The sequence below is a fragment of the Lucilia cuprina genome, chromosome 4, assembly GCF_022045245.1.
Source record: "Lucilia cuprina isolate Lc7/37 chromosome 4, ASM2204524v1, whole genome shotgun sequence".
In the NCBI taxonomy this organism is placed as follows: Eukaryota; Metazoa; Arthropoda; class Insecta; order Diptera; family Calliphoridae; genus Lucilia; species Lucilia cuprina.
The window spans coordinates 7,891,999-7,906,365 of record NC_060952.1 but is presented as its reverse complement, the minus strand read 5'-3'; the positions used below and the strand labels follow the sequence as shown (position 1 = coordinate 7,906,365).

Here is a 14,367-nt window from a genome sequence, read left to right as displayed (position 1 = left end):
GTATGCAACTTGTTTACCAAAATAAAAAGTTAATTTTAAAAATTACAACAAAAAAATTTGTTTATACAATTTTTAAGTACTTCAGCTTATACTTTGAATCCATTTTTTTTAAAATTTTATTTAACAAGTTTTTATACAATTTTTCTTCTTTTCATTTCATTATTTTCAAGTATGAAATTCAGTTACTTTTTTGTAACGATTGTTTTTGTTTTATTCTATTCTATTTTTTAAGAATTTAATTAAGTTTTTATTATGTTTGCATTTTATTTTTCAAGCTGTTATTAGTTTTTGTTTGTTAGATACTCTCGCTGCTACTCTTCTTTGTTTCATTTTGTTGTTAATGAAAAAAGAAGAAAAACCAAAAAAAGAGGGGATATTTTTGAAACAACGGTCATCCTAGAAGAATCCTTCACTTCACAGGAAAAAAAAAGTTTTACGCTTAATATGTATAAAAATACATCCGTCTATCTTTTAATTTTATTCTATTTGGCAAAAAATATTGTATAAATTGCCATTTACGCTTTTGTTTTCTGACGAGATCTTGTTTCAAAATTTTTAGTTTTGTTTGCTTTCTACTTAATCCTTTGGGCCATATTTATTATATAATGGCTAAAATACGAGTTTAAATTTCCCTTCTCACAAAAATAAAATAAAAGAGTTAGGTATACATTTTATTTTAATGCAATTAAGTGTGTTGACTGAGTTGAGTGTTATGAAATTTATTTAGAGCTTATTATCATTATCGCATATTCTTGGAAAAACTTTTAGACCTTTAGTACTGGCAACAACCACTTAAAAGAAAAGTACTCCTCAATTTATGAAGGACTTTTGCCTACTTTTAGCTTTTTGTTTAATTATTTAATTTTCTCTTTTGGGGGGTTTTTTTCTATAAGCATTTATTATATTAGACATTTTGTTTGACATTTAAGTAAAAATATTAATATTATTTGAAATTTGATAAATTTATCAAGAACTGAATAAATTTTCATTTAGTTTAGCTGATAAAAAGATAAATAATAATTTTAGGAATTCATTAATTCAGTAAAAAAAATATATTTGTAGAAAAACAAATATATATATACGAAATCCAATAAAAATTATTCTGTTTTCCAGCTTTAGAAGCAGATACGTAAATGAAAATGGGGTAAATGTAATAATTATTTAGGAAATTTTTGAAGATCACATCTTGAAAAGACGTGATAATTGTACAATTTACAATCGATGTAGTAGAGTTGTAGCATTGTATGTAATATATTTTTACTATAGGTTTGTTATTAAAACCAGCGTTTAAATATGCAGCACTAGCACCACCTCTCTTGTATATGACTATAAAATAAATATGAAACTTTATAATTTTTGTATCACTTTGCTACTAAAAATTCTATCTATCTATCTATCCATCTATCTATCTATCTATCTATCTATCTATCTATCTATCTATCTATCTATCTATCTATCTATCTATCTATCTATCTATCTATCTATCTATCTATCTATCTATCTATCTATCTATCTATCTATCTATCTATCTATCTATCTATCTATCTATCTATCTATCTATCTATCTATCTATCTATCTATCTATCTATCTATCTATCTATCTATCTATCTATCTATCTATCTATCTATCTATCTATCTATCTATCTATCTATCTATCTATCTATCTATCTATCTATCTATCTATCTATCTATCTATCTATCTATCTATCTATCTATCTATCTATCTATCTATCTATCTATCTATCTATCTATCTATCTATCTATCTATCTATCTATCTATCTATCTATCTATCTATCTATCTATCTATCTATCTATCTATCTATCTATCTATCTATCTATCTATCTATCTATCTATCTATCTATCTATCTATCTATCTATCTATCTATCTATCTATCTATCTATCTATCTATTTATCTATCTATCTATTTATCTATCTATCTATTTATCTATCTATCTATCTATCTATCTATCTATCTATCTATCTATCTATCTATCTATCTATCTATCTATCTATCTATCTATCTATCTATCTATCTATCTATCTATCTATCTATCTATCTATCTATCTATCTATCTATCTATCTATCTATCTATCTATCTATCTATCTATCTATCTATCTATCTATCTATCTACCTAAAGTCTAGTCTGTAATTCAGCTTAATCACTTTAAAATTGTCTATTTTATAAAAGAAATGTATGCAACTTGTTTACCAAAATAAAAAGTTAATTTTAAAAATTACAACAAAAAAATTTGTTTATACAATTTTTAAGTACTTCAGCTTATACTTTGAATCCATTTTTTTTAAAATTTTATTTAACAAGTTTTTATACAATTTTTCTTCTTTTCATTTCATTATTTTCAAGTATGAAATTCAGTTACTTTTTTGTAACGATTGTTTTTTGTTTTATTCTATTCTATTTTTTAAGAATTTAATTAAGTTTTTATTATGTTTGCATTTTATTTTTCAAGCTGTTATTAGTTTTTGTTTGTTAGATACTCTCGCTGCTACTCTTCTTTGTTTCATTTTGTTGTTAATGAAAAAAGAAGAAAAACCAAAAAAAGAGGGGATATTTTTGAAACAACGGTCATCCTAGAAGAATCCTTCACTTCACAGGAAAAAAAAAGTTTTACGCTTAATATGTATAAAAATACATCCGTCTATCTTTTAATTTTATTCTATTTGGCAAAAAATATTGTATAAATTGCCATTTACGCTTTTGTTTTCTGACGAGATCTTGTTTCAAAATTTTTAGTTTTGTTTGCTTTCTACTTAATCCTTTGGGCCATATTTATTATATAATGGCTAAAATACGAGTTTAAATTTCCCTTCTCACAAAAATAAAATAAAAGAGTTAGGTATACATTTTATTTTAATGCAATTAAGTGTGTTGACTGAGTTGAGTGTTATGAAATTTATTTAGAGCTTATTATCATTATCGCATATTCTTGGAAAAACTTTTAGACCTTTAGTACTGGCAACAACCACTTAAAAGAAAAGTACTCCTCAATTTATGAAGGACTTTTGCCTACTTTTAGCTTTTTGTTTAATTATTTAATTTTCTCTTTTGGGGGTTTTTTTCTATAAGCATTTATTATATTAGACATTTTGTTTGACATTTAAGTAAAAATATTAATATTATTTGAAATTTGATAAATTTATCAAGAACTGAATAAATTTTCATTTAGTTTAGCTGATAAAAAGATAAATAATAATTTTAGGAATTCATTAATTCAGTAAAAAAAATATATTTGTAGAAAAACAAATATATATATACGAAATCCAATAAAAATTATTCTGTTTTCCAGCTTTAGAAGCAGATACGTAAATGAAAATGGGGTAAATGTAATAATTATTTAGGAAATTTTTGAAGATCACATCTTGAAAAGACGTGATAATTGTACAATTTACAATCGATGTAGTAGAGTTGTAGCATTGTATGTAATATATTTTTACTATAGGTTTGTTATTAAAACCAGCGTTTAAATATGCAGCACTAGCACCACCTCTCTTGTATATGACTATAAAATAAATATGAAACTTTATAATTTTTGTATCACTTTGCTACTAAAAATTGCAGTCATATATATTCGTATTAATATAAAAATTGCAACTCGTGTTTGCAATTTCTAGTAGCAGGCAGACATAATTGCAGGTCAACACACATATATTTTTGTGCTTTAGCAGCGCACACTCAAATTTGTTAAACTAATATGGAGAGTATTGATGTTATTTTTGTTTGCGTTTAGTTTTTCCTAGCAGCAATGTAACTTTATTTTGGTTTTGCTACTGCCAGTTGTAGTTTTATTTATTATTTTTTTGGCAATATTGATGCAGCAATTTGTAAATAAACATATGTAGGTATGTATGTATGTAAATACACTGACAGTTTTATTACATTTCATGAGCTTAAATTCAGTATTACACTTCACATTTGTACGCATTTAAGTATGTATGTCGATATTAATATGTATATTTATTATCATCCATATATCGATGATATTCGACCTATAATATCCTGTACTGATTGACATATTCGACCTATAATATCCTGTACTGATTGACATATTAATTATTAAAATATAGTTTAAATATTCTCATAATTTCTGTATGATATAATACAGAAAAATACTACATTGATATTTGTTTGTTTTTTTCCTTAATGTATTACAAAATATTATAAACTACATTTCTTCAAAAAAAAAATTATATAATAATCTTCCACATTTTAGCAGTGTGATTTGAATAATTTGTAAAGTAAGCTCATTAGAATTCAACAAAAAATATTTTAATTATGTGTGTTCACCCTGTTTTATACAAGGTGATTATAAATTTATTAATTTCTACAAAAAAATATTTAAAACTATCATTAGGTTATAAAATTGTTAGAAGTATAACCATATAATCTTACAACTACATTGCTCAAAAATGTTTATTTATTAGAACAAAATAATAAACACGCTTTTAATTTGAGTTGTGTTTTATGGGGTAGCCATATTTTCAATAACATGTACATATACTAATAAAAGTCTGCCCATTTTTTCCCAATGTCCATAATGAAGTTAATGTTTTTCGTCAAAATTAGAAGATTCTGACTCTAATAGTATGGGAGGTAGCACTATGTATATTTTACAAACAAGTTTTTATGTTGCGAAAAATAATTATCCTTAATTAATCTTTAGATTGTAGAACTATACACAAATATATAGCATGCTTATGCAAATATTGCGAATATTCAGGCGGCAATTCTATATATTATCGCCGGCTCGCTGAAGAGTTTTTCCCTTTCGACTTAGAATTATTATAATTTTACCCCAATAACATATATGCATATCTATCATATTCAAATATTTTCAAATTGTAACATCAATATTTAAAAAAAAAAAAACAATAAATAAATTTGCAGGTAGCAGTTGCAAAACAAAATTTAATTGCTGCTAGGAAAAACTAAGCGCAAATAAAAATATCATCAATACTAGCCATATTAGTTTAACAGATTTGAGTGTGCGCTGCTATAGCACAAAAATATATATTTTTTCTTGTACAACAAACAAGAGATTAATACTGTTCATTCGTGCTGCTAGAAATTGCAGTGTAACGTCGCAATTTTTCTAGTTAAACATAAAAACAGAACGGCAATATTTAGTAGCAATGTTACTTAAATCTGAAAAAGTTTAAATATTTTTAGTATGACGAGTGATAAAAATATGTAATTTGCGGCAAATGCAGACTAATATATTAGTAAAAGTAAACACTGATTAAAACATAAAAATACGACAATACAACTTAACGACACTGATTGCGAATTATTCAAATGTAATTTTATTGTTAAGCAATAAATTATACAGGCAGGAGAAAGACATTCTTATACTCTTTTAAGGCATCAAAGTATCTGTTTAGTTCTGAACACTTTTTGAAAAGTTATGAAACATGAAAGTAGTTTGTTTTGGCATTTGGATTTAGTTATAAACATTTATTAAATAGTTTCATCGTAGTAGAAAAAAGAACGATCATGATTGCTCGATCATGCAAGTTGCAGTAGTTGAAGGCCCTTAATTGTCCTTTGTAATGGAATCTTGCAAATGAATACCTAATCAAATAAGTTTTCATCGTGAAAACGTTTGTTCGATAGCGAAAGACCTAATTCGATCTCAAAAGAATCGCCGTTGTCTGGTGATCATGATAACTTTGATAACGAAGCGAATGAGAATGTTTTATTATATTACGAAAACGGTAAATTGCACACTGATTACTCAGTAACAGCAACAGAAAGAGAACAAGTTTTCTAATGATCAAATAAACTTTCATAACTCAGCGAATGATTATGTTTGCTCGATCGCTCAAGTGGTAATTCAATGTATGTTCGATCGCTCAGTAATTGCCGATGACCTTTGTATGTTAGGTTGACAGGAGGATATTTACTACATCAAATTGGAAGAAATACATTAAGGTCACTATCGGTCCTAGTGTGAGCTCGATTTCATAACAAATGTCAATAAAGAGAAATAAACACGGTTTCATAGTAATTAAATGAGTTTTCGTAGCAAAGTGAATATAACTTGGAAACTATTCAACTACTCAGTAACTACTTTATAAATATCCTTTTTACACTGAGGAAAAAAAAAAAGAAATATACACGCCTAGTATCAAACTGATACCGAAGTGTTTCCAATTTTTCAATACAACAAATTGTTGCAATGCTGAAAACGTTGCGTTGTCGTACGTATTTATATAATTTGACAACGGATGTTATTGAAAAATTATAAACACTTTGGTGTCAATTTGGTACCGGGAGTATATCTTTCTGTTTAGCTCTGTTGCAATACTGACAACGTTGCGTTGTCGTACGTATTTATATAATTTGACGACGGATGTTAATGAAAAATTGTAAACACTTTGGTGTCAATTTGGTACTGAGTGTATGTATTTATATTTACCTCTGTGTAGTGCAGTATTTGTATCTATTTATAAATGCTTAACTATTTATAATAATAAAAGGACCAATTTTGATGCTAAAATAGCAGCTATTAAATTTAATGATTTATTTTGAATCTTTTACCTTCTTAAACAAAGATATCTTTTTTTAATTGAATAATTAGTAAGAAATTATGACTAATTAATAAAATTTTTATCATATATTAAAATAACAAATGGTGTTTAAAGTCCAAGAATAATATTTTAATTTAATTTTATCCACCTACTCAGATTTTTCTATAACTCCTTTCGTTTTTTTTTATTTAAATTGGGTTAACACATTTTTTTCTAATTATTTAACTTTTTATAACGAATTGCTGTTTATATTTATATATTTTTTATGGTTTGTCGAAAGTAATTAAAATGTTAAAAACACCAGTAAAATATTGTCTGATTTATTTTTTTTCTTTTGAAAGACAAGCGCAAAAATATACCGTTTTTACGCTTCAACCCCCGTGCGACAACAAGCCACAAAACAATTTAAAATGTAAAAAGTTTTGCAAATAAAATTCATTAAAATAAAACTTTTCTAAACAATAATATTAATTTATTAAATGAAAACTTCCCTTTGGAAAAAATAATAATAAAACAACAACAAATTAGCAATTTGTTTTAAATTAAAAAAGCAACCAAAAAAGCAGCAGCCATAAGAAAAGAAAAAAAAATTGCCATAAATTTCAAACTTTCATAAATTGTGCATATTATAAAAACCCCTTACTATAATATATATATTTTGAAATATACTTTTTTTCGGAACAAATTACCCATTTGCAAAAATACTGAAAACCAAAAATCAAAATTATAATAAGAAGAAAAGTGAAAAACATTAAAAACAACTATTTTGAACAACAACAAGAATCATTTATTTTAAAATGCCATTTAATAAAGTGCAGGTTATAGGTTTAGAGGCAGTTTGAAAAGTACTTAAGTTTGATTTATAACGGAGTGTCTACGAACCAGATATCAGACCAAAAGAATCTGAAATCTGCTCAGACCATACGAATGTAACTGATTCAATTGAAACGAGAATTGGCAGAAGAACATTTCTAAATGGCTGGTTCGATCGGAATAAAATTTAACAACATATATACGAGAGTATGTTTTGAAATAGATTTTCAAAAAGGGAACCAAAACTGATTTATATGAAGCGAGAATTTTCAGATAAAGATAATCTACATTGTTTGTTTAAACTTAGTTTAATATATGTTTTGTATTTTTTAGTAAACAGTAACGTAACTTATTATCTTAGTTTAACTAAGTGTTATTGGCCAATTAAACTTAAGTTATATGTGAGAAAACACAATTAACAAAAACAATAAAACAATAAAATCGAAGAACAAAAACTTAATATTTTAAGTAAATTGCAATTTTCTGATTTGTTTTGTTTAATTTATTATTATTTTAAATGTTTATTTAACATTTTTCCAAAATTTTTCATTTTACAAAAGTATTTTGTATTTGTAAAAAACAGCTGTTCATTGTTTATGTTTTTTTAAGTGAAAAGTTGGCAATACTAACAAAGTTAAAACTGAACTTAAATCCGAAACTGAAGAACACAATCACCGGTTAAAGTCCGAATGTGTTTAATTTTCAAAACGAGTCTATGTCTTTGTTTGCGTTTTTATCCAGCAGTTCGATAAAGAGTCATTCGTCACGAATGTACCCTTTTTAATAGAAAATGAAGACATTCGTCACTATAGTGTCCTTTTTGTAAGCGGGAGCGGAGACAGTCGTATCTTTACTGTCCTCAAGTAACCTAGAGATTATACTCTTAAAAGTTGTTTTTTTCGAGAACGAAGACAGTCGTCTCTTTAGTGTCCCCTTTGTGAGCGAGAGCGGAGGCAATCGTCTCTTAACTGACTCTTTGTAGGGTGTAGAGTGACGATTGACTTCCTCGTAGGACAAGCCCATGTTAAAATGGTCGCTCACCTGGGTAGTCAGGTGGCTAGGGGCCACCACAAGTGGTAGGTTAAGTAGTCAGTTCGGGACTGTCCCGTCGAACTGCTGGGTATTGAAAATAAGTTACAGTCAAACCGTTTTATAAAAAATTCTAGGGGATCAATTCTGTTTGTTCGTTATAAGTAAAAATTAAACGGCTAAAGATTTTGTAGCTGTCTGAACTTAAAAAATAGTTCGTAATAACGAAAAATTCGTTATAGACGTTTATAGGGTTTTACTGTATACTACAAACTTTAAAAATTTATATCTTTCCATCAAATTTCACATGAATTTTCATCACCAAGGGAAATAGATCTTTCCGATCCCTATTCAAAAAATTAAAATTCTATTTAACATTCTTCCTTCTTTTACACATTGTAAGTGCTTTTAAGCGAATTTAACCAACTGTAACAGCACGTCCATAATTCTTTTAAATACATTTTTTTCACATTTTTTTACATTTCATTTTCATTCATTACTAATGGTTATAATTATTACAGAAATTTGTTTGTTTTTTTGTATTTTAAACGAATATATAATAAAAAGTTTATATAAAAATTCTGTAGGTTTACTGTGTACTCAATGTATACTCTACAAACATATTTCTTTTCTGTTTTGTTTTTTGAAAGAACACCACTTACCTCCATAAAAAGAATGCCATTACAATGAGCACTATGCCGAAACAGCTAAAAATGATGCCAACCAAAACCGCTAAATTATAATCATTATGAGATTGGCGCAAAAGAGGTTGTATCTTTTCACAGTTGGGTTGTAAACCAATCTAAATGTAATAAAAACAAATATACAAAAAATACAAAAAAATAGAATTAGTATAAAGAAGAGTGAGTCATAAAAAAATTTGTGTGTGTGTAAGTATTAAGAAAATTAAGTTATTAAAAAAGGAAGAGCAAGTAAAGCTTCTTTAACCCCAACACCATTGATGGGATACTTTATAATAATAATAAATATGCCAAAAGTACTGTTTTACTACACAATTTTAGTCAAACTTTAGCACGACCTTTAAGACCTTTAACGACAACATTAAATTTATGCAATGAATCGTTAAATAAAGAATAACTGAACAAGTACAATGTTTTATTTCTTTTATTTTCTATTTTTTTCTGTGGCTAAACTTAACAAAAAAAGAAAATATTTAAATTTTTTATAAATATTTCTTTGTTTTTTTTGTTACTATAACTTTGATCATAAAAAAGGTTTTTTTAACAACTTTTTACTTAACAAGGGAAAAGCATAAATCTTTATTTTGAAAAAAAATATGTATATATATATATTTTGTTTGTTTTTTTTTCATTTATTCGTTTGTTTTTCTTTTTCTTTGTTATTATTTTTTTTTGTTACAGGAAATTTATAAATTTGTAAACGGAAACTAAAAATTAGGAAAATATTAAAACAAAAGTATAATTTGTTCAAATAAAACAGGGATTATTTTACTTGAAATTACACCTGCTGTTAGTGTTTAAATGTTTCTTTGAAAAGAATACTGAAATGTTAAGAAAAACATTTTAATAAATCTCATAATTTTATTTTATTCGTATAAATTATAAAGAAAATTCTAGAAATTTCTAAATTAATGTAGAAACAAGTTAAAGTATTATATTACGAATAAGTTCACTTTTAAGGTAGATCTTGTAAATCATTTCACTCCTTTCATTTGATATACAAACATAGTATTAGATTATGTGTTCGGACAAGATGGATTGACAGATTTGCTCTATATGTCACTTTAACATAAAAATATACCAAAAATTTTCTGTTAAGTATAATTGCCAAATGCTTAAGAAAATTCTATAATTTTTATAAATGTTCAGGATTCATGATGTTCGATCCATTATGAATCAAATCCCATAACTTCTTCAGGTCTTTTTCAGTACTTCCATGGTTTAAATTCTACTTCTTTTTCGCTTCATTGGAAGTTCCTTTTTTTGTTTAATATATTGAATTAATTCCAAAATGTGTTTGACTTTAGTTTGATTCGAATTGATTTCAGAATTTAAAACATATTAGAAAAATAATTCAATAAATAAAATCTTAATTAATATGCATCAAATATATTATAGTCTGGTATATGGGCTAGCCTATAGACTAGTCTATTCCAACCTATAGTCTAGTCTATGGTCTATAGCCTATAGTTTAGTCTATCGTCTAGTCTATGATCTACTCTATAGTCTATTCTAAAGTCTAGTCTATAGTCTAGTCTATAGCCTTTTCTATAGTCTAATCTGTAGTATAGCTTATAGTCTAGCCTTTAGTCTTGTCTATAGTCTAGTCTACAGTATATAGCCTAGTCTATAGTCTAGTCTATAGTCTAGTCTATAGTCTAGTCTATAGTCTAGTCTATAGTCTAGTCTATATTATAATCTATAGTACAGTCTATAGCCTAGTCTATAGTATAGTCTATAGCCTAGTCTATAGCCTAGTCTATCGCCTAGTCTATAGCCTAGTCTATCGCCTAGTCTATAGCCTAGTCTATAGCCTAGTCTATAGCCTAATCTATAGTCTAGTCTATAGTCTGGTCTATAGTCTAGTCAATAGTTTAGTCTCTCTTGTCTAGTCTGTAGTCTAGTCTATTGTCTAGCCCATAGTCTAGTCTGCAGTCTTGTCTATAATCTAGTATATAGTATAGTCTATAATCTAGTATTTAGACTATAGTCTATATTATAGTATAGCCTATATTCGGATCTATAGTCTACTCTAAAGTCTAGTCTATAGTTTTGTCTATAGTCTAGTATATAGCCTATTCTATAGTCTAGTCTACAGTCTGGTTTATAGTCTAGGCTATTGTCTGGTCTATAATCTTATCTGTAGTTTGTTGACTAGATAATAAAATATATAATGGACTATATTATAGTCTAGCCCATATTCTGATATATAAACTACTCTATAGTCTAGTCTATAGTCTAGTTTATAGTATAATCTATAGTCTAGGCTAGTCTATAATCTTATCTTCAGAATAGTGTTTAATCTTGCGTAAAGTATAGCCTATAGTCTAGCCTATATTCTGATCTATAAACTACTCTATAATTTTGTCTATAGCCTAGTTTATAGTATAGTATATAGCCTAGTCTAGTCTATAATCTTAACAACAGTATAGTGTTCCATCTTGCGTATAGTATAGTCGAGTCTTCAGGCCAGTATATATCCTTGCCTATAGTCGAGTTATTAATCTTATCTTTAGTCTTGTAGATAATCTTGAGTCTAGTATAAAGTTGTTTATATATATTTTTTTTATTTTTGTCTTGAAGTTAAGAAAAATTTAGTATATGATTTTTCTTTTTGTGTATGTACTTATTTTTCACTTAATAATTTTTATTACAAAAATAAAAATACGAAATTTTTCTATTTCTAGCAGTCTTTTAAGTCTTTTTCATACTAAAAATCTACTTATATAAATATATAAGTACATTTACGACAACAACTAATTCACGTACATTTTCACTTGAATTAATATGGATGTGTGCCGGGTTGGTAGCAAAAACATAAAGACAAAAAAAAAAAAAAACATGGGATTGAGATGAAAAATAATATCTCTTACATTTAAACATGTCAAATGCATACATTTAAATACAACTACCAGAGAAAATCCAAAGTCTACATCATTTTTAAAACTTCGTTCAGCTTGTCGCTATTTTTTCTTTGCTCTTTGTTTTTACTGACGTACATAAAAAAATAAACTATTTTGGGAATGTTTGCAAAAGAAGAAAATTGATGACGAAAATTTGTAAAAAAAATAAAAAAATGCAAGTGACAAGTGAAGTAAATATATGAATGTATGTAAGTTACAGTGGGTGATAAAAGTAGGTAGTCAAAATAGAATATTCATTTAATGGATGATCAAATATATTTTCATTTTAGGCTTTAAGATTGAGCAAGGTTTAAAGTTATTTAGATGATTTCAAAACAAATTTAAATACAATAGGGATTTTAGCTTAGAATCTAAAGTAGCTAAGACCACTTTTATAAAATTTAATTCTCTACAAAAAGATTTTAATTTTTGATTAATATTTCAACTAGTACTTTTTCATTTAAAAATCTTTAATGTTTAAAACAGAAGTTCTTATAATATACTGAAGAACTGAGTTTAGCAACTTTTAAATCTAAATTAGTGAATTATATATCTAAAGATCATCAAAAAATATTTTTTTTGATAGAAAATGTTTTTATGGTTCCCAAACATATAAAGCACAAAAAATGTGATATTTTAACTTGACCTTTGACCTCTGACATTATTTCTTATTATAACAAAAATCTTTAATATTTCAATCATATTATTTATTTCACTAGAGTTGAAAAATAATTTATTTTATTAAGCTTATAAACAGACTTAGCTAATTAACACTCTTTTTTCGGAATAAAATATTTCTGTAAACAAAATTTCTTAACACACTGTATGTTAAATTTTATGTAATACTATAGCAGAATGCTATTTAGACAAGAGAGAATGATAGTTTTTTTTTTCACTTTTTTCCTTTCAATGTCAAAACTATGCAAACAAAATGAAAGACTAATAACTATTTCGCTATGGGAGTTTAAATTAAATGCAGATTTTTTCAGAATTATTTAAACAGGATTATTTCAAATAAATCTTTTAATAAATTAAATTTAGACTTTTTTGAATTTTGTATATAAAGAAAAAAATATGTGACAAATATTTTTCTTGTAGAAACACACTCACCTTTTTGCCTTCAGAAAATTTACCCAAAATAATTTTCTTTGGATTTATTATGCTGAAAGTAGCTGCCGCCACTTTAACTTCATACAATTGATACATGGTTAAATTCTGTATAATCATCTGCAAAGAGAAAAAAGAAAAAAAATCATAAATTTAAAACAATTATGAACAACAATAAATATTAAAAAAATTTTATGAAATATATTTTTTATTATTTTTATTTGTTAGTGAATTTTACAAACATTTATTTACATTTGTTGTAACTTTGTTTTATAAAACATTTGAAAACTTTTTTTTTTATTTTTTTTTTTTATATAAAAAATATCTGTCGCCAATGTTTTGTTGTTGTTATTATTATTTTTTATTTTTTCCTAACAAATTTTTTTTGACAATTTGTATAAATTTAATAGTTTTGAATATGTGCTAACGATCAGTTTTTCCTCTTTTTTGTTATATTTTTTTAGGGAAAAGTTATTTTTTTCCAACTACTGAATGCATATCAAAAAGATAAACTTTTACCAGGCTTTTAAAAATTTGTAGTATAGTTGTTTTACAACCATTTATCATTTATGTGAATGTTGCCTCTGAATGTTTGTATTTGAATTTTTTAGTTTATAAATGTTTTCCTGTAACTGTTAGATTTTTTATGTTGTAAATAAACGAAAATTTACGAGGGTGGTTATGCACACGAAATCTTTTAAAGTGGCAAAATATATTGGTTTTAGTGTTTAAATTTAAATTTTGTTAGTCTAAACTATGTTTAAATGTTAATTTATCTATCTTAAGAAAATTTCTTATGATAATGTATTTTGAAGTTTAAACTAGCTTAAAACCAGATTCATTTTTAAAAAAGTTATTATGATTTTCTAAAACTTTTTGTTGTTTGCTATTATTAAATTTAATTTTCATTAGTTTAAATAAAGTTTAAACTCGGAACAATTTTGTAAAAGTATTTTATTCGAATTACTTTTTATATCAAATAAAAAACGAAGTTTACGTTAATTTTCAATTATTTAAAGTTGATATGAATGTTACTAATTAACTAAACATAAGTTGACTTAGTTTAAGACAGTAAGTTTAAACTTTCAAATAGTGAGTGAGATTCATTTAAGTTTTTTTTTTATTCGAAGTTGTGATCTTATGCTACTTCATTGCATAGTTATACCCTACACCACTATAGTGGGGAGGGTATTATACGTTTGTGCTGATGTTTGTAACATACAAAAATATTGGTCCAATACCCACCTTAAAGTATACCGATC

At 25.9% G+C, this 14,367-nt stretch overlaps 1 protein-coding gene across 4 annotated transcripts in view; it reads right to left on the bottom strand.

Moving 5' to 3' along the window:
- LOC111676447 (tyrosine-protein phosphatase 99A-like) overlaps positions 1–14,367 on the bottom strand; it is a 69,553-nt gene that overhangs the window by 12,923 nt on the left and 42,263 nt on the right. For all 4 annotated transcript variants that reach the window (XM_046950728.1, XM_046950727.1, XM_046950726.1 and 1 more), the window contains exons 5-6: positions 13,109–13,225; positions 9,057–9,196 (exon numbers count right to left, since the gene is read on the bottom strand). In XM_046950728.1, coding sequence (XP_046806684.1) covers positions 9,057–9,196; positions 13,109–13,225 — 257 coding nt within the window. The remainder of the gene's footprint in view (positions 1–9,056; positions 9,197–13,108; positions 13,226–14,367) is intronic.